At 33.2% G+C, this 20535-nt stretch overlaps 3 protein-coding genes and 1 pseudogene across 3 annotated transcripts; 1 reads left to right on the forward strand and 3 right to left on the reverse strand.

Moving 5' to 3' along the window:
• Window positions 1–5427: 5427 nt before the first annotated feature.
• LOC105140527 (protein transport protein SEC23-like) lies at window positions 5428–12351 on the forward strand. The gene is made up of 12 exons (XM_011047396.1): window positions 5428–6364; window positions 6612–6785; window positions 7663–7824; window positions 8160–8302; window positions 8481–8556; window positions 8708–8880; window positions 8996–9077; window positions 9459–9536; window positions 9963–10124; window positions 10252–10515; window positions 11415–11519; window positions 11715–12351. Exons 1-12 carry the CDS (start codon window positions 5603–5605, stop codon window positions 11859–11861), a joined length of 2328 nt encoding a protein of 775 aa, XP_011045698.1. The 5' UTR covers window positions 5428–5602; the 3' UTR covers window positions 11862–12351.
• Window positions 12352–14127: 1776 nt separating this feature from the next.
• LOC105140562 (uncharacterized) lies at window positions 14128–14693 on the reverse strand (the record flags this gene model as incomplete). The annotated part of the gene is made up of 1 exon (XM_011047434.1): window positions 14128–14693. A coding segment is annotated over one exon (372 nt), but the record flags the coding sequence as incomplete, so codon positions are not given.
• Window positions 14671–15851, reverse strand: LOC105140563 (uncharacterized; annotated as a pseudogene).
• Window positions 15852–17009: 1158 nt separating this feature from the next.
• On the reverse strand, window positions 17010–18737 carry LOC105140565 (zeaxanthin epoxidase, chloroplastic-like). Its single transcript, XM_011047435.1, has 3 exons — window positions 18517–18737; window positions 17948–18396; window positions 17010–17836 (listed from the first exon to the last, which is right to left on the reverse strand). The coding sequence occupies exons 1-3, from the start codon at window positions 18735–18737 to the stop codon at window positions 17286–17288; spliced, it is 1221 nt and encodes a 406-aa protein (XP_011045737.1). The 3' UTR covers window positions 17010–17285.
• Between the last annotated feature and the right edge of the window lie 1798 nt (window positions 18738–20535).

A 20535-nucleotide genomic window follows, 5' to 3' on the forward strand; every position in this document is an offset into this window, starting at 1 on the left:
TATGTGTCATTTCTCATTTTATTATATTCATTATCTTTTATTTTATTAGATTTTTATGTTAGTATCCTAATATTCTATTAATGTATAAAACATCTTATCCACTTTATAGCTTAGTTTTAACCATAATTTTATCCATCCATTCCACTAGCATCACCATTTTCAACTACTGCCTTTTTGTAAAAAAAAAAAAGAAAGAAGCCAAGGGTACTAATTTCAGCCCTCATTTTTAGATTCTTCTTCTATCAAACAATTAGTTTTTGTGCTCCAACGGTCGTCAAATTACGTTGATAGATTGACCGTTGTTGCAGATGCCGTAAATCTCCAGCAGCAAAACGATCAGCACCAACGATGTTTTGCTTACTATAATATGAGCCTCCTGTGGCTTTTCTCTTGCTGTTGAACCAGATTTTGCTATGAAAACTGCTCTTTCAAAATAGATGCCCTTGGTTTGTTTAGGGTTCATGCAGCCTTTTGTTTTTATCAGCCTTTCAACTCATCAAACAATGTTTCATTATACTGCAGTTGCTTTTGGAATGATAATGCATTGCGTATTTACTTTAAATTAACTCCCTTCATATTCAGTTTATTGAAAAGCTCTACACATCAACTTAAGCTATCCATCATGGATGCTCACAGTGCAAAAAAAACTATTCTACCATTAAGCAAAGAAACTATAAACGCGTTGGTTATCTATCATAGATGCCCACAATGCACACCCCTTAACATTTCACTGTAGACCAGCCGTGCAAAAACTTTCTTTCACTTTGACCCTTTCTTAACCATATTCAAAGTCAATTGAGTTGATTTATTAAGTACAGCCAAAATTAAAAGCTAAAATATAAAATTAAAAGATAAAAAATTTGAATAAAAAACACACTACAAATAAATGATGTTTTCAAAGTTTTTCTTTTTAGTCTAGGATTTGATTGGTCCACTTTCCTATTTAATTTTGTTGAAAAATTTTCTTTTAAATAACCGTTATTTGTTTTTAAAATACATTTATTTCTTAATTTTTTACCTTTTAAAATTATTAATTATGTTTTTTTAATTCATTAATACACATAATACTTAGGGTCTGTTTGGAAATATGGTTGTTATTACTTTTCAAATAATTTTTCATGTTAAAATATATGTTAATGATTTTTTTATTTTTTAAAAATTATTTTTGATATCAGTACATCAAAATGATTTAAAAACACTAAAAATATATTAATTTAAAGTTAATTAAAAAATAAAAAAAAATTAATTTTTTTTACAAACACTTTTAAAATGCAGAAACTAACAAAATTTTAATTTATTTAAATATATTTACAAATAAAATTTTTTATTTTTGCTTGAAACTTTTTCAGATGTAAAAAAACTTGTCTGTACAACGTTTTTTCACTGAAAAATAAAGTCTTGCCCACTGCAAAGTACGGGTTGCGGTGGCTACGGCAACAAGGCAAGCTCAAGGGTAATAGAGAGAGTTTCCTTTCATTTTCCCCCCGAGCGTCCGAGCATTTATTTGCGATGCATGAAAACTAAATCCAAGGTAAGGCAACTTCTAGATATAAGAAAGAAATTAGATTATTTTTTTGAAGCATTAAAATTATAGAAGTTTAGAGAAAAAACAAAACGTCAATAATCTTAAACTCTTTCAAATAAAGGTTAAATTCCCAAGCCTAGCGATTGACACAGGCCGCCACCTGTCCAATAATGGCCTCTCGTCACCCTCCGCTTACGACGAATTGTTAGTAGTAGATGGCATGCCCGGGTGTTGTTCTGTGTTTATAAAATAAATATATTATAATTATAAATTAGCACTAAATAAATAATAAAAATTAAAGAAGTGGTGGAGTTAATATTTTATTAATAAAAAAATTATATTGGTGATAAAAAATTTAAAGATTAAATAGAATGAGTTATAGCAATTTATAGTGTTTTGTTAGGAAAACTATAGTATTTTTCTATATAATTTAGTTTTATTTGTAAAAATTAAAAAAAATTACAAAATTAAATTCTTAACCATCTCAAATTACAAAATCAAAATCATCAAGGATAATTTTGAAAAATTTCATAATAATAAAAAAAAATATATGAAAAACACTATAACAATCCATAATATTTTGTGTGGAAAGCTACAATGCTTTCCCAATATGATTTAGTTTTATTGTAATTGTAATTCTCAAACACCTTAATATTAAAAAAAAAATCAACGAAGATAATTTTAAAAAAAGTCATAAAAAAACATGTAGGGAAATATTGTAGTAATCTATAGTGTAATAAAAAAAATTATAAAGCTAAATTCTCAAACAGCTCAATATTAAAATTAAAAAATTGATAAACATAATTTTGAAAAAAATTATAACAAAAAAAACAATAAAAATAATCATGTGGAGAAACACTATAGCAATCCACAGTGTTTAATATTGATAATGCTTTTTTAAAATTTATTAATTATTTTATTAATAATATTAATTATAATAAAAATAATAAGATTTATAACAGAAATAATACTATTTTTAATATTAATACTTTTAATTATAATAAAAATAATAAGATTTATAACATAAATAATACTATTTTTAATATTAATACTTTTAATTATAATAAAAATAATAATATTTATAACACAAATAATACTATTTTTAATATTAATATTTTTAATTATAATAAAAAAATAACAATATTTATAATACAAATAATAATATTTAGAAACCTAAAACTATAGGACCTTGGATCCTTACACGGGATCCAAGAAAATTGGGTCCACCCTAGGACTCATTCACCTTAGGTGCTGATGCATCTTGGTTTCAAACGATGGACCCATTAGCCTTGAATCATTTGCTTGATCCAAAAAAATTGAATTATAACGCAGGATTCATGAGAATTGGGCTCTTCATGGAACACAATAGCGTTGGGTCCTAACACAAAATCTAAGAGAAGCGGGTCTTGATGTTAGACCCAAGCGAATTGGGTTATGACGTAAGACCTATTAACCTTGGGTCTTGATGCAGGACCTGTTATTCTTGGGCCTAACGCATGATCTAAGAGAATTGGATCATGGTGTAGGATCTATTACCTATAATAATAATATTTTTAATATGAATACTATTAATTATAATGAAAATAATAATATTTATAACATAAATAATAATATTTAGAAACCAAAGACTCTAGAACCTCGGGTCCTGACGCTAAACCCAAGAAAATTAGATCTTGATGCAGGATCCATGAGAATTGGGGTTCGTTGTAAGATCCATTAGCCTTGGATCCTGATCTAAGATCCAAAAGAATTGGATCCTGACATAGGACCTATTACCTATAATAATAATATTTTAATATAAATACTATTAATTATAATAAAAATAATAATATTTATAACACATATAATAATATTTAGAAATTAAAGGCTTTAAAACCTCGGGTCATGACATCAGACCCAAGAGAATTGTGTCCTTCATAGAACTCATTAGTCTTGAGTCCTAACACAAGACCTAATATAATTGGGTCTTGAGACAAAATCCATTAGCCTTGGGTCCATTACCAATGAGTCTAGATCTAGTGGAGCGGGTCTACAAACTCTAGTATGTTGGTCTACACCTAACACGGTGGTCTATAAACCCAAGCGCACGATTCTACAAACCCCAAATACTAGGTTCTGCAAACCAACTCGCCTGAGTCTATAACTAGGTGCATGGGTCTTGCCATAACATTTAGGGTATGCAACTCTAGCGCTAAATGTGTGCAGCTTGGGACATGATTGGCAAATCGTGTGTCTAGGGTTTGCTTGTTCGTACACTAAATTTATAGACTTGCTTATTAAATTAATATATTTTTAGTGTTTTTAAATTATTTTAATATGCTAATATCAAAAATAATTTTTAAAAATAAAAAAATATTATTAATATATAATTTATTATAAAAAATTATTTAAAAAATAATCATAATTACATTTCTATACAAGTTTTAATAGCCAAAAACACGAGTTTGGCCCAAAACAGCTAGGGGATGCAGCCCTAGTGCCAATTGTGGAAATCTCCCGATGTTAAGAAATATATATATCGTGTTCCCCCATTGTCTATTCCGTACACTATCAATCCTCTCCGTCAATGGTACGTTAACATACAATAACCAATTCCTCAATTTTTCAAATACTCATAATCATTACAGATAAGTTAACGAAAGGTGATTAAAGTTTATAAATATCTTAAATTAAATATGATAGATTGAACATTCAATTTTCAATAGTTAATTATTCCTCATAGAATTATGCTGAAAGCAAAATATACAAGTAACATAATCATTGCTTCTCACCTGTTGTTGTTCTCCTCTGCACACATTTTTCTAGCCTCTCGCGTTACTCCTTCGCTCAACACGCTCATCTCTAATTGCATTAATTAATTTAAATATCAGAGTTTTCTTTTTCTTTTTCCTGATAGGAATTTTGTTTTTGCAAGTGAACAAATAAGTTACCGTACCAACCCAGGAGACCAGCGACTAAATCCAGTCATTGTAAGCACATCAAGTGTTAGCCACTTCACCAAATTCATTTAGGTTAATTTATATATATTTTGATTAATTTTATGGATTTTTAAATTAATAATTATATAAATTTTTAATAATTTAAAATTTATAAAATTTAAATTAGTAATTTTTAAAAAATAAATTTAGAACTTGATCAATTAAATTGTACTCTTTAAACTTAAAAAGAAATATAATTTTTTAACTCCGAAGATTTTACACTTTATTAATGATAATTAAGGGTTATCCTCGTAAAAAAATCTATGAACCAAATGCTATGAAAAAAAATAAAAATAAAAATTAAATTAATAATCTTGAATGATTAAATTTTGAAAAGGAATGCCATGACGCTCCTTGAACACTCTCTTTTAATGAACCTTAATCGTATTTAACTTTTTAAAGAGTTACAGGCAACCGTTCTCTTCTGTTGTTCTTTCTTTGTAAGACTTTTTTTTTTTTTTTTCATTTGTAAAGATAATAATAACTCATGGGATAACATAGATTTAATAAAAGTAGATTGCTATTATTTCTATCTCATTACCAGCTCCAATCTTAATTAATCTTATTATTATTCTTATTATTATTTTCATCATAATTTCGTCACTGCTACTGTTTCATCACCACAACACTATTACTGTTATTAACATTATAATTATTATCATAATCAATATTATTATCTCTATATTATTTTATTATCATAGTACTTATTAAATATTATAAAAAAATCATATTCAAAATTTTGTACAGAATAAATACTTTTATTAAAAAAAAAAATATCTATGAATATAACTAACCACACGCATGTATTATGTAAACAAAAATTTACATATTTACATTTTTTTTTAATTTATGATGTAATAAATTAATAATTTATCAATATTAATCCTACTTTATTAACATTTTACTGTAAAATTCCCCCCGAAATAAAACACGCACAACAGAAACGCCAAACAAACAAAAGCCAAACCTCTCTCCTTCTCCCCGAAACCTTCCCTCCCTCCCTCTTTCGCTCCGGTGACCCCCTTCTCCTGCGCTCAGGGGTCGCCACCCTAAATTCTAACCCCCCAGAATTCTATCCCCTCAATTATCATCGTCAACCATGTCAGAAATCCCAAACACAGATCCAGAAGGCATAGATTCAGTCCGTATGACATGGAACAACTGGCCCAGAACCAAAGTCGAAGCATCCAAATGCGTTATCCCTTTAGCCGCATCAATCTCCCCTATACGTCCACACTCAGAAATCCCTACTCTCCCTTACCCTCCTCTCCGTTGCAAAACCTGCACATCCATCATGAATTGCTTCTCGCGTGTCGATTTCACCGCTAAGATCTGGATCTGTCCTTTCTGCTACCAACGCAACCATTTTCCTCCCCACTATTCCATGATCTCCGAGACCAATCTCCCGGCTGAGTTGTATACCCAGTATACGACGATAGAGTATACTTTAGGTGATAAGAATCATAACCCAGTTGGGGAAATTGATGCTAAGTCTGCGTTTGTGTTTGTTTTGGATACTTGTATGATTGAGGAAGAATTTGAGTATGTGAAATCGGAGGTTAAGAGGGCAATTGGGTTGTTACCGGAGAATGCAATGGTGGGTTTTGTGTCTTTTGGGACACAAGTGCAAGTTCATGAATTGGGGTTTAGTGATATGTCGAAAGTTTATGTTTTTAGAGGGACTAAAGAGATTAGTAAAGATCAGGTTATGGAGCAGTTAGGTATTGGTGTTGCTGGCAGGAGGAATGTTCCTGGTGCTGGTGTTGGTGGGTATCAGCAGCAGAAGGGGATGCATGTTCAGAATTCAGGTGTGACCCGGTTTTTATTGCCGGCATCTGACTGTGAATTTACGCTCAATTCGGTGCGTTATGACAGTGTATTTTTAATTTGATTTGTAGATTGTTTGTAGTTTTAGGAAAATTGGGGCTTGATTTGGTTACGATTTGGGATGTGACTTGTTTGTTGATCAAGGAAAATTGGGAATTTTATTGCTTGGTGATTGACGAAAATTGGGATTTTTTTTTTGTTTTTTCTGTCTATTTTTTTTATTTGAAATGTAGATTTTGTGTTGTTAACTGAGGAAAAAAGGTTTTTTTGGTCATCTTTAGCTCTTGGATGAGTTGCAAACGGATCAATGGCCGGTGGCACCAGGAACTCGGGCTTCAAGGTGTACTGGAGTAGCATTGAGTGTTGCAGCTGGATTGCTTGGAGCTTGTTTGCCCGGTGTTGGAGCTAGAATTGTAGCTTTAGTTGGTGGTCCTTGCACCGAAGGGCCAGGCACGGTAATGCCTTTGAACTTGATCTAGATCTATTGATTTACCCTCTTTTTTCCCCTTAATTTAATCCAGTTTGTATTTGGCTTGTTGGTAATGTAATTATGCATTGGTTATACACATCTCCTCCCTTCAATTTTATATTATTTTCATTGAGTTGATTGCTTTCAATGTATTCTTAAATCTGATCAATGCATGCTAATCAAATATCAATGTACGTCACTCATTGCCTGATGGCTTCACATTATTTATTGGTGATATGTTTTCAGATTGAGTTATGGCTCTTTTTTGTTTCTTTTGAACGTGGTTTTAACATCAAATCTATTGCTTAATGTCCCAGAAGGATGCTTTTTTTTCTTTCTCCATGATGTTTTTTTGTTATGTAGTAATTCACTTAACGTTGGATCATAAGTCAAACTATGATAGATTTATAATGATGATGGTGGCGCCGGTGCATGTTTTGATTGCATAACTTATTAGCTCTCTCTTTCTCTGCCTTGCCCCCCCATTCCCCAGTGTTCATGACTATTGATAGGATCACACTGTACGGTCTAAAGTTAAAATCTCTTATGGATGCCGTGTTGGATCGAAATTTAGTGGTTGCTATACTTACTATCCTACATATTGATTTTGTTACACGTGGAAGAACAATCCATGTTCCCCATGACATTTTAAAATGCATAGATCAGATGCCCTTCCAGGTTCTGTGTTTGGCCTCAATACATTTCTATGCTGTGTTATCTCTATGAAGTAATCTCTTGGTGCTAGATTGAAGTGAGATTAGCTTAGTGAGATGTGGTTTTACTTTTCAAATCGAAATTTGCTAGTTTTTGTTTCATCATTTCTTGGTGATTATGAACATGCTGATCATTTTGAAGTTCTGCAGATTATATCAAAAGACTTGTCTGATCCTGTACGTTCCCACAAGGATCTTGATAAGGATGCAGCACCATATTTTAAGAAAGCAGTAAAATTTTACGATAGTCTTGCAAAGCAGCTTGTCAGTCAGGGTCATGTTCTGGACCTTTTTGCATCTGCTTTGGATCAGGTATTTCTTGTTCTTGCTTTAAATCTTATAAAGACATCTACTATTCGTTGCCTCACTAATGTAAAGTTGGCCCACTAAACCTACAGTGGAAGAAAAATATAACAATTGGAAGAGAGTGCTTATCAGAACAATTAATAAACTACAAATATTGTTTTTCCCCATTTTCCCCATTCATTCAAGTGTTTTGTTAATGAATCCATCTCTGCTTACATTAAATGCCAAGCAAGATTTATTGAAAAGAAGAAGCTACAAGCTCTTTAATTTTCGAAAAAGAAAAGACATATATGGCAGTGTCTTTACTTATCATTTTGACCTGTGACTGCTGCATTTCTTAGGTTGGGGTTGCAGAAATGAAAGTTGCGGTAGAAAGAACTGGTGGTCTTGTTGTTCTCTCAGAAAGTTTTGGACATTCTGTGTTTAAGGACTCCTTCAAGCGTGTATTTGAAAATGGAGAACATTCACTTGGCCTCTGTTTTAAGTGAGTCATCATTGTAAAACAAATTGTTGTTGTTATGGAATTGATGTTTGATCTTGCTTACTCTGAAGTCTGAACAGATAGATGCATAACGTGCTTTGTTTTCCCCTTAGTTAGCTTCCGCATGTACTCTTTCCTGGACTGTTTAGGCTTTGATATGATTTCTCTTATATATTTGCAGTGGAACACTTGAGATTAACTGTTCAAAGGACATCAAAATTCAGGGGATTATTGGACCTTGCACCTCTATGGAGAAGGTTGAACCATCTACAGCCATTGATTTTTTTTTTTGTTTTCTTTATTTTGTTTTTGGATCTTATGCAGGCAGAAAATGTGATTTTGTTCTTTTCTCTTCATTAAATTAAAGCTAGATTGGTTTTGATACTAACTATTACTAGACCCTTGCAGAAAGGACCTAGTGTTGCCGATACTGTTATTGGTGAAGGGAATACAACAGCTTGGAAGATGTGTGGCCTTGATAAGAGTACTTGTCTGACTGTCTTCTTTGATCTTTCATCAAGTGAAAAGTCAAATAATCCTGGAGCTATGAATCCACAGTTATACTTACAGTTTCTCACAAGGTATGTGATGGAGAGTGTCCTCTGTCTTCTTTCTTTTCTTCTCTATGCTATGCCAACTTCTTTTTTTGACAGCATCCATCTGGTAATCACGTACTGTATTGTTGTTTTATTGCAGTTATCAAAATCCCGAGGGTCATATGTTGCTGCGGGTCACAACCGTCACTAGAAGATGGGTGGATAGTGCTGCTAACTCTGAGGTTCGTTATGTTCTATAGATATGGCAGATTTGTTGTGTGAGGTTATGTTCAGTTGTTGAGGTGCCTCCTTGTTTGCTTGATTGAAAATAAAAATAGTACCATTTTGTTGTCTTGTTTAGGATATACAATCTGTCAGCTTCTTTGCTTTAGTTAGATATGCCCTATAGAATCCAGGTGATGCAGATTTAAACTTTGATTATGTAGTCCTTTGAGTCCTTTAGAATTTGTAAAATGTTTCCCTTGTTCAAGAGCCTGTATCATTAGATGTATGGTGTCTGGTCTCTCAAATGCTAAGTTTATTCGTGTATCTTGCACCGTTTATTGAAAATGGATCAACTGAGGAATTAGTGCTTATATGAATGAATTTTTCCACACTTGCAGGAATTAGTTCAAGGTTTTGACCAAGAGACTGCAGCTGTGGTAATGGCGAGATTAACATCTCTGAAAATGGAGGCAGAGGTAGTTCCAAAATTTATTTGTTTTGCATTTCTTATTTGGTTTTACGTTTACTGCATATGCTGTTCTTACCTGAACTTTTCTTTTTCTTAAATATCCAATTGGCCATGGTAATGTTGTCGATCCTGTTTGTTGTCAGTTTGTTACTGTTCCATGTCTGCCTAAATAAGTACAAGGAGGTAACTTGTTTTGTATTTGAATTTTTTCCCAAGGATTACCTATTGTTTCAATATTTATATGCCCTCGTTTCAGCAGATGCTTTCTTGTAATGCCATCTTCTCTACCATCCTTTATTTACAGTTTTCTTGGTGCTAATTATGTCCCACTTTGTAAAAGCAGCAATTCATTGTTGATTCCTTAGCAATTTTTTTGCATGTAGCTCCTAAGATATTATTTCCTTACTCACTCTTGCTGGGGTTTCTCTCACAGGAAGGATTTGATGCCACTAGGTGGTTAGACCGAAATCTCATTCGTGTCTGTTCCAGATTTGGTGAATATCGGAAGGATGATCCAACATCCTTTACATTGAACTCGTTTTTCTCTTTCTTCCCTCAGTTTCTGTTTAATCTGCGAAGATCGCAATTTGTACAGGTAACTAATTGACATTGAGTCCATCTGCTATTCTAATTCTCATTTTTGTTTTATGCTTAAATTGAAGTATTTTCACATGTGTGCATTTTAAGGGTTTGTTATATATTCCTTTATTTGATTTCATCAGGTTTTCAATAACAGCCCAGATGAGACAGCTTATTTCCGCATGTTGTTAAACCGTGAAAACATTACCAATGCCGCTGTCATGATTCAACCATCTCTCATATCATATTCATTCAACTCACTGCCTCAACCTGCATTATTGGATGTCGCTTCTATTGGTGCTGATCGTATTCTCTTACTTGATTCATACTTCAGTGTTGTCATATTTCATGGAATGACAATAGCTCAGTGGCGTAACTTGGGTTACCAGAATCAGCCAGAGCACCAGGTATGCTGCTCGTTGCTTTGTGGTACCTTCACAGTGGCCTAAATTTGAGATGAACTTAGAACCCTAAGCTATTTATTCTGCAATGGCATGTAAGCCATATATCAGGTATTTTGATTACCCTTTGGCTCTTATGGGATTTTGAGTCCTTAGGAGCAAGGAGCAACATTGACAGTTATATGAATGTTCATTGCTTGAGGATCTCCCAGATGTGAGTTTTGCTGTCAATTATTGACATGATAATGAAAATCTTGCTCCTGTATCTATCTAACCTCTCAACTCAGAGAGCATGTTTTGAAATTAAAACTAGCTAGATGTATAGAAGATGCTGGGATATGAATCCCTCCATAAATTTACTTTTTGATATGGATGTCTGCAAATTTTCTTTTGTTTGGCATCATACTTACCATGTGCAAAACTAGGAGAAAATGTCAAGATGTGTGTTCTATGAGTGCATGGGTGATGAACACGGATGTAATCCTGTTGATTTTTCCTTTAAATTTCTTGGCTAGTTTTATTTTTCAAAAACTTTTTTGATCAAATTGGAATTTGAATATGGCTAGAATTTTACCAGTGGACCTTCAGTCTAATTGGTGCCTCCTAGTAAGGAGGTCCTGAATTTTGAGTTACAGAACTGTTGAATTAAAGAAATCAAGAGGAATTCAAGAACTGTTGGGTTACAGGTGGCGTTTTGTATGGATTTTCTTAATGTATTGTTAATTATTTATGCCCCCAGGTTTTTAGTAGAATTATGAAGTACTTAAACTCTTGTTTTAGCTATTCTTTCCGTAATTAGTGCCCTAAAGCCAATTCTGTGGGATGTACCGTGCAGATATGGGAATGTCTTCGGTTCCTTCTTTTGTTAACTCTCATTGTAACTGTAACACTTCCTTTCTCTGCAGGCATTTGCACAACTATTGCAAGCACCCAAAGAAGATGCTCAAATGATCATTCATGATCGTTTTCCTGTTCCTAGATTGGTTGTATGTGATCAGCATGGATCCCAGGTTAGTTTTTTCTTGCTCCCCCTCCTTTGCTTCAAAAATTAATTCATTGCCCAATGAGCAATAAAATACTGTGATATGTAGTTTTGTTGACTTCATATTGGATGCCTTGAATGGACTGCTGCATTTAGTGCGCACTGGAAGGTTTGTTATTTCATAAAACTCACTCTCTTCCTTTTCTCATGTCATACTGAGCAGGCAAGGTTCTTATTGGCAAAATTGAACCCATCAGCTACATACAATAATGCCAATGAGATGGCAGCTGGGTCGGACATAATATTCACAGATGATGTAAGCCTTCAAGTTTTCTTTGAGCATCTTCAGAGGTTAGCTGTGCAGTCTTGACAGTTCTACTATAGGTTTTCACTGTGGAGAAATCCCCTTGGAGTGTGAGATCTGTATACCTTTGTTTATCCTTCCTCTCCATTCCATTCTCTCCCTTTCTTTCCATTGTTTTAAGCACAGAAGATGGAACCCCATGTTATTTCAAAAATAATGAGAGCTTATCATTCTTTGGGGGTGCCGGGAGGTATCTGGTCACTTGAAACAATAAGGAACACGAAGTTCAGTTAAGTTCTAGAGAAAGGAGAGGATGCTGGAATCGAGAGCAGGAGGGATCCTTTTTTCAGTACTGGGGCCGATGAAAAACATACTTTGACAGAACTTTTATTGTTTCTTATACTCCTGTCTTCTCTCAGGTCAAATGTGTTTTGTATTGAGATTTTAAGTTATATACTGAAATGGGATTGATGCTCCAAGGTTGAAAGGTTCAGGAACTGGACGTTTCATTTTTGTTTTGCTCTAAGAAATACACAATTTCCATACACTCCCTCCCCCCCTCTTTCTGTTTCTGCGTTTTGTAAGTATACAGTTGTTGGGCTATGACGTTAGGTTTCTTTGGGCAGCTCGACCTTTAAAAATAGCAGGAAGATTCTTCCATAGCATGTATGTTTCGAGTCACCCCAGAATGGGAGGAGAAAGCGTGGAGAGACAACCTTGGGGAGAAATCCTTTCATTTAGTTTTTCTATATTTCAAGACAAACAAGAGAGCTTTGTTTCATACAACGTGTGTGTTTTTAATCACTGAAATTTTAGTGCCTCAAAGTTTCAAGTTTTTGAACTTCAGAAGGTTTTTTTCTCTCTTTCTATAGCCTAATTTAGATGAAACTGATTTTGAAATTATGGTAAATATATCCAATTAAATTATAGAAAAGTGAAATGTAAATATATCAAATCAAATTAATTTAGATGAAATTGATTTTGTTCGCAGGTACTTTTTGAAACTTGCAGTGGTATCATCAGGTTTGACGGAGTGGGGGGAGGGTTAGTGATGGTTTTTAAATTTTGCTTGAATTTTATTTTTTACAAGTTAACAAATTAAATTAACAAAAACCGAGTTGTTATAAAGTTGGAATGCACATAGACTCTTATTAGAAGTGAAAGATATTTGCTCAAGGGGGTGCTCTCAAAAACCAAGCGGGGGGCAATAAGAAGTTTTCCTCTTACTCGGTCTCATTTTATGCATACAAGTATACCATCCCTTTTTTTCTTTTTCTTTTTTTGTGGTTAATTGCAAACTCATATAAACTTTATTATAGAAACACTTATTTTTTCAATATAAAATTCAAAAATCATTAGTATATATATTATATATTCACAAGAAAAAAAATATGTTACAGTATGCTATAATAAATCTTTTTATTATAAATGCTTTAATTTTAAAAGAGAAAATATATTTTTAATGTAGGGTAAGATTTTTTTTGAAATAATCTTTTAAATTTTATTATTTAATATATATATTTACATGAATTGTTTTAAATTAGTAGCATTTAAAACATCCAAACTTTGATGAAAAAACTTAATCAGGACACAAGTATGCATAGTTTGAATTGTTTTAAATTAGTAGCATTTAAAAGATCCAAACTTTGATGAAAAAACTAGATGGAGTCCAAGATTGGATATGGATAGCCACCATAAATCAGGACACAAGTATGCATAGTTTAGTGATTCTGTATTTGGTAACTTCTTTTTTGTGAAGGTTCAAGTATTACTAATTTTAGTTTTCTTAGTTATTATGTAATGGGATATATAAAACTATCTCCCATTGTGTAATTTGAAGATAATATAGCTTCAAAAATATATTTGTTTATTTATCCCATATTTGATTCAGTCAATAATAATATTGGTAACAAAATAAGATTAGCACACACTAATTAAATCTTAAAATAGAAAATAGTTGTTTTTCAAAAATAATATATGACAAAATGAGTTAAAATGACTTAAAATAGAAACATGTTTGGTAAAAATGACTCAAATCAACTTTTTCAAAGAAAAAATGTACTATAAGTTATAATTCACAAGTTAGAATTTAAAATTTTCAACTTTTGATTAAAAAAAAATTTAACCTAATTTTTTCACAAAATTTAATTTAAATGAAAAATTATTTCTAATACTTAAATTTTTTTTACAAATGTTGTACCAAACTTAACCTTAATCTTTCTATTTTCAGTGTTAAGGGGGAAAAAAAAAATATATGCACACTTTGATGCATGAACCTTCACCAATACATCCTTCATAGACACTCCAAGTAGCTACAATATTTAATCCAATATAATTTAATAGACTTTCTAAACGGAGAAAACAAATGCAACAAAGTATAACAAAAACATTAAGAAGAAGAAGAAGAAGAAGAAGAAAAGGTTACTTTGACCAATGCTGTGGGTCAATACTTTTGATTTGAGAACGTTGGACAACTTTGTTCTCAAATAGTCTCTTCCTATGATGTAACTTGTAATATGTTGGAATTTAGTCCTCCTTACCAGAGGACACAGCAGGGAGATTTCCACAATTATAATGCACAAGTCCAGCAATCCAACCAAAAACATACTTATAAAATACTCCATCCCTCAAGAACTTCATCCACCATTTTGCTCCGCCTTGCTGCTTCCACCCTGATATATACGACCCTGTGACCAGACAAGCGGCACGCCACCTCCTTTCCTTGACATAATCATCAATGGCTTTAGCCATGTCTCCTTGAACAATCAGTCCCCCATTTCTTATAACGGAATTGCCAATGTGTCTGCCCAATACCACAGCATCTTCTAGTGATGAACCACCACCTTGTCCTAGGTCAGGTGTCATGGGATGCATAGCATCACCCGCTACTGTGATATTTCAGTTGCTAAGATTTCCAAATATGATGCCCCATGGATGCCTAAACATCAACGGTGCCCATGTTATTGTCGAAAGATCGGCATGTCTGTCCACGTCTAGGTATATCGAGGGAAAATTTTCTGCATATTTTTCAAGTACTTGTCTTTGAATTTGCCCTGGCTCTCCTGTCATATTTTCCTCTGAAATGGACATTTGTTCATAAATTTTCCACTGAAATGATCTGGCTTGACCCGACATTTGTGCTGGCTAAAATTAGAAAGAAAAAAGGGCCAAGAATGCTGACCTTCGCAGACGAAAAACCAGTAAAGTTCCATATTATTTAGAGGAACAAAACCAGCCCTTTTGCCCACATCCTCAAACCGCTGAACTTCTTGCTTAAATCCGTGGCCTTGAGGAAAACCTACCAAACCGCGCACCGCTGATCGCCCTGAATAGACTGGTTCTGCCAGTCCTAACCAACGTGCTACTACCGAGTGCACCCCATCGCAGACTATCAGAACCTAAGACTTTGATTATAGTCCCATCTTCCAAATGCACTACAGCAATGGAAGCACCACCTCCTTGTTCTTGACTTTCAATGGCAGCTAGCTTGGAAGAAAATCGAATTGAGTCAGTTGGCAATTCATCTGACAGTGCCTCTAACAATGCTTTACGGTGAACTGTCCTCGGTCCTTTTTCAGTGAAGAGGGATTGCTGAACATCTCCTGTACTTTCGTTGGTTACATATCTCCTAAATTACGAGAGAGAGAAAAAAGTAGAATAGAAATTAATCAATCTTACAAAGAATATGTCTTAAAATTCAAAATCAAGAAAAGAAAAGAATTAACACACACACGCGCGCGTATATATAAGTGAAACAATTTATTACTTGAATAAAGGTGCGTAGACGGGGGTGAGCTTATGAGAAACACCGAGAGCATCAAGGGCAAGCCAAGCTGCATCTGTGGCTCTTAGCCCTTGTGATCTCTCTAATACCAAAGCTCGAACCCCAACTCTTTTCAAAGCCACTGCTGTGCCAACCCTGCAATGCCTGCTCCGACTGTCACCACATCCTCCATCATTTCCATCTCTTCCTTCATCTATGTCTATGTGCATAGCATGATGGGTATTTATAACCCTACTACTTGCGTGGATTGCCCTTGGCCCGCGAGCATTCATTCCGTATCATGCAAGTAATTAATAGGACGTGGTTCTTGTTGTTTTTAAAAGTATTTTTTATTCATAAATATTAATAATATTTTTTTATTTTTTTAAAATTATTTTTAAAATTAATATATTAAAATGATGATTTAAAAATATCAAAAACATATTAGTTCAAAATAAAAAAGAAACTTCAATTTTTTTTAGGAAATACTCTTTAAACGCAGTGCCAAACGCGGTCTGAATTAAAAACGCTGAACGCGCGCGGCTGCCTTTGGGAGGCAATGGTTACCAATTAATGCTTTAAAATTCATTCATCGATATCATTTTGAATTGTAAGTGCTCCTAATATTATTATTTTATGATCAGATTCGTAGATCAACTCTATGTAAGTCTATCCGATAGTGTATTGGATAAATTAACCTAATCCATCCCTTTTTTTTTATTTTAAGAAATTGAGGATTTTTTTAATAAAAAAATCAGAGTTATTAATCACTTTATCTAAGTGCTTTTTAAAATATTTTAATTTGTTTTTAAAATATATTAAAAAATATATTTTTATTTTTAAAATATATTTTTAATATCATAACATTAAAACTTAAATTTTTAATATTTCCTGCTTAACACAATTCCAATCCGAAAGAGACAAATATCTTGGTAAGCTAGCTAAGACAGCTTACAAGCAGGATTAATATGAAAAGATTCTAATAAGATTTTGAAATCGACAACGTCTATTTCCACAACTGTACGCTCGTCAGAGCCAAGACAATTTTGGATTTTCTTGTTGTTTGGGACGTCGTCTAGCACATCATAGTATCATATTTCTTTTGACACCAAGCAAAAATGGGTGAGACAAACATCGTTTCAAAAGTCAACAGAATTCCTCTCTTTAATCAAAAATCCTTTCTGTCAAAACCTAATAACAAGATTTTTATTACAACTAATCCTTAACCAGCACTTGCACAAACGAGGGAACATATCTCTTTAGATTGTAGCCAGGAAAGAAGGAATGAATGAATACATATATATATATGGTTGAAAAGAAAGGAAGAAAAGGCCTCCAAAATGATTTTTAAAGTAAATTTCTGTATTAATAGGAAGTATAAAGAAACATATCTTTTTTATCTTATTATTTTTATATTTTTATTCCAAAATAGTATCAAAATGCTACTTTACAACCCACAATGCTTCCATCCATGCCAAGTTATCCCAACTTTACAAATTCGTTCTCAGGTGTGGTCTTTGTGCCGATAAATATTGAGAACCCTTAATCATCTAATCTGCTCTCCTAGATTGAATACACCTAGCAACATCATTTAAAAAGATTCCTTGAAGGAAGAAACCATAAAAAAAACAAAAAACCATAGTCACATAATTTCTGTTGTGATAAATAAATAATATGGACACAGCAGGAAGTTCTCCAGAGTCATAATGCACTGCCAAAGTTGAAATTTAGTCCTCCTTGCCAGAGGACACAGCAGGAAGTTCTCCACAATCATAATGCACAAGTCTACCAACCCAACCAAAAACGTACTTGTAAAATACTCTATCCCTCAAGAACTTCACCCACCATTTTGATCCGCCTTGCTGCACCCACCCTGATAAATACGACCCTATGACCAGCCCAGCAGCACGCCACCTCCTTTCCTTGACATAATCATTTATGGCTTTGGCCATGTCTCCTGGAACAACCAGTCCTCCATTTTTTATGACCGAATTGCCGATGTGCCTGCCCAATACCACAGCATCTTCTAGTGCTAAACCACCACCTTGTCCAAGGTCAGGTGTCATGGGGTGCATAGCATCACCCGCTACTGTGATATTTCCCTTGTTAAGATTCCCAAATATGATGCCACATGGATGCCTAAACATCAATGGTGCCCATGTTATTGTCGAAAGATCCGCATGTCGAACCACGTCTAGGTATACCGAGGGAAAACTCTCTGTATGCTTCTCAAGTACTTGTCTTTGTATTTGCTCTGGATCTCTTGTCATGTTTTCCTCTGAAATGAAAGTTACTTCATAAATTTCCACTGAAATGATCTTGGCTTGAGCCAACATTTGTGATAGCTACTAGCTAAAATGGAAAAGAAAAAAGGTTTAAGAGTGCTGACCTTTGCAGGTTAAAAACCAGTAAAATTCCCTATCATTTAGAGGAACAAAACCAGCCCTTTTGCCCTCATCCACAAACTGCTGAGCTTCTTGCTTAAACCCGTAGCCTTGAGGAAAAATTGCCAAACCGCGCACCGCTGATCGCCCTGAATGGACTGGTTCTGCCAGTCCTAACCAATGCGCTACTATTGAGTGCAGCCCATCGCAGCCTATCAGAACCTTAGACTTGATTATAGTCCCATCTTCCAAATGCACTACAGCAATGGAAGCACCACCTCCTTTTTCTTGACTTTCAATGGCAGCTAGCTTGGAGGAGAACCGAATTGAGTCAGCTGGCAATTCCTCTGCCAGTGCCTCTAACAACGCTTTACGGTGAACTGCCCGAGGTTCATGTCCTGCAGGGAAGAGGACTTGCTGAACATCTCCAGTACTTGCATTGGTTACATATGCCCTGAATTGTGAGAGAAAAAAAGTAGACCAGAAATTAATCGATCATACAAAGTATATATGTCTTAAAATTCAAAATCAAGAAAAGAAAAGAATTGATGTATACAGTGAAACAATTTATTACTTGAATAAAGGATCGTAAATGCGGGTGAGCTTGTGAGAAACACCAAGAGCATCAAGGGCAAGCCAAGCATTCGGAAATAGGGATATGGCTGCACCGGTGGACCTTAGTCCTTGTGATCTCTCTAACACCAAAGCTCGAACCCCAACTCTTTTCAAAGCCACTGCCGTTGCCAACCCTGCAATGCCTGCGCCGACTATCACCACATCCTCTGTCATTTCCATCTCTCCCTTCATATATGCCTATGTGCATAGCAAGATGAGTATTTATATCCCTACGTGCTTGGATTGCCCTTGGCCCCCATGCATTCATTCCGTATCACGCAAGTAATTAAAATTGAAAAACGTCGAACGCGGCCGCCTTTGGGAGACCATGTTCACAAACTAATGCTTTGAAATTCATCCACCAATATCATTTTGAATTGTCAGTGCTCCTAATATGAGAAGATTCCAGTAACATTTTGAAGTTGCCAGCTTCTATTTGTATAATATTGTTATGAGTATAAGTACGTATGAGCCAAGCAATTTTGAATTTTCTTGTTTTCTGACACCTGAACTATATCATCACGTTTCTCTTGAACATAATAATGAGGCCCGACACCAACTGATAGGTTGATTCAGATCTTCAACCGGGTTTGAAGGAGACCAGCCTGTTAAAGACCCTTTTTAAAAGAATCCGGAAAGGTTAATCTAAAAATAATTAGGCTATCATATGTTCTTTATTAGACCGGAAGATATTTGCTTATGTTGGTATTTCTTAAAAATAAATAATTTTTCTATTAAAAAACAAAATAATCAATCCATAAAAACCTAGCCCCCACGTACTTTGATAGTCTGAGTACACCTAGACTCACATATTTTTAGAGTTGAAAAATATTTGCTTGTGTGGGTGTTTCCCAGGATAAAGTATTTTTTTTTCTTAACAAAGGAAAAAAATTAATTCAGAGGTGTAAGGAATTTTTTTTGGGTGGGTGTTTCACATAGGTAAGGAAAGCGATCGGAGATTTTTCTTGTAATCAGTTCAATTTTATTTAATGTGTGTTTGTATTTATTTTTATTAGTTATCGGTCATTATCAAAGTTATTACATAGACACTTAAAAAATATTTTATTTTTTAATATAAAATTAAAAATTTATTACCATATATATTATATATTCATAAGAAAAAATTATATTTTTTTAATGTGAGACAATAAATCTTCTTTTTTAATACTTCAACTTAAAAGTAAAAAATAATATCTTTTTAATTGTAGAATAAATAATCTTTTAAAGTTTATTATTTACAATATATATAATCTACATTTAAATATTTATTTTTATTTTTCTAGAATGACCCGAGTCCAAGCCCCTTAAATTTTTTTTAATAAAGTTTTTTAAATTTCATCTTTTAATATTATTTTGATTAGAAATTAGATTTTATAATTTATTTTAATTTATTTTTTATGAGTTTTTATCATAGTTTTACGATCTAAAATATAAATTTAACATATTAACTCGGATTGATCCAATTTGTTCTTATCTCAATATATATATATTTTAAATTTTTTTAATCAAATTATATTTTTATTAATTATTCAAGTTATTTTGAAATTTATTATGTTGATCAGATCAATTCTTGCATTGTTTTAGAAAACATTTCTATTAGCAATATTTAATTTTTTTTATATTAAAAAAAATGATTCAACTTATAATATAGAGCCACCAACAATGTTTATACAAAAGAACAATTTGAAGTGAACAATTTACCCTTACCCTTCACATGAAAGTTATAGTGATTTTATTATTTTTATTTATTTGATAAAAATTAAATATAAAATATTATAAATTTACATAAATTTTAAACTTAAAAAAATTTAAAATATATTAAAAAATAATATAAATTATATTTTAAAATTTTACTAAACATGATTGAGGTTATTTTTAATTCAAAGCCCGTTGTTCTTGGAGTTCTCAAAGTCTGACCTTGACCCACCCGGATATGCATATGCCGTATCTGAAAGGTAGGAATGTGAGGGAGAAGACA

Source organism: Populus euphratica, unplaced genomic scaffold, assembly GCF_000495115.2.
Source record: "Populus euphratica unplaced genomic scaffold, PopEup_1.0 scaffold107.1, whole genome shotgun sequence".
In the NCBI taxonomy this organism is placed as follows: Eukaryota; Viridiplantae; Streptophyta; class Magnoliopsida; order Malpighiales; family Salicaceae; genus Populus; species Populus euphratica.

Excerpts from the sequence above, each read along its gene's own strand:
- LOC105140527 (XM_011047396.1), top strand. The coding sequence starts at position 5,603 with ATGTCAGAAATCCCAAACACAGATCCAGAAGGCATAGATTCAGTCCGT. Across the intron at positions 8,303-8,480 it reads TCACTTGGCCTCTGTTTTAA|TGGAACACTTGAGATTAACT; the intron begins GTGAGTCATCAT and ends ATATATTTGCAG. Across the intron at positions 10,125-10,251 it reads GAAGATCGCAATTTGTACAG|GTTTTCAATAACAGCCCAGA; the intron begins GTAACTAATTGA and ends TGATTTCATCAG.
- LOC105140565 (XM_011047435.1), bottom strand. The coding sequence starts at position 18,737 with ATGGAAATGACAGAGGATGTGGTGATAGTCGGCGCAGGCATTGCAGGG. Across the intron at positions 18,397-18,516 it reads ATTTACGATCCTTTATTCAA|GGCATATGTAACCAATGCAA; the intron begins GTAATAAATTGT and ends CTCACAATTCAG. Across the intron at positions 17,837-17,947 it reads CTGGTTTTTAACCTGCAAAG|AGGAAAACATGACAAGAGAT; the intron begins GTCAGCACTCTT and ends CTTTCATTTCAG.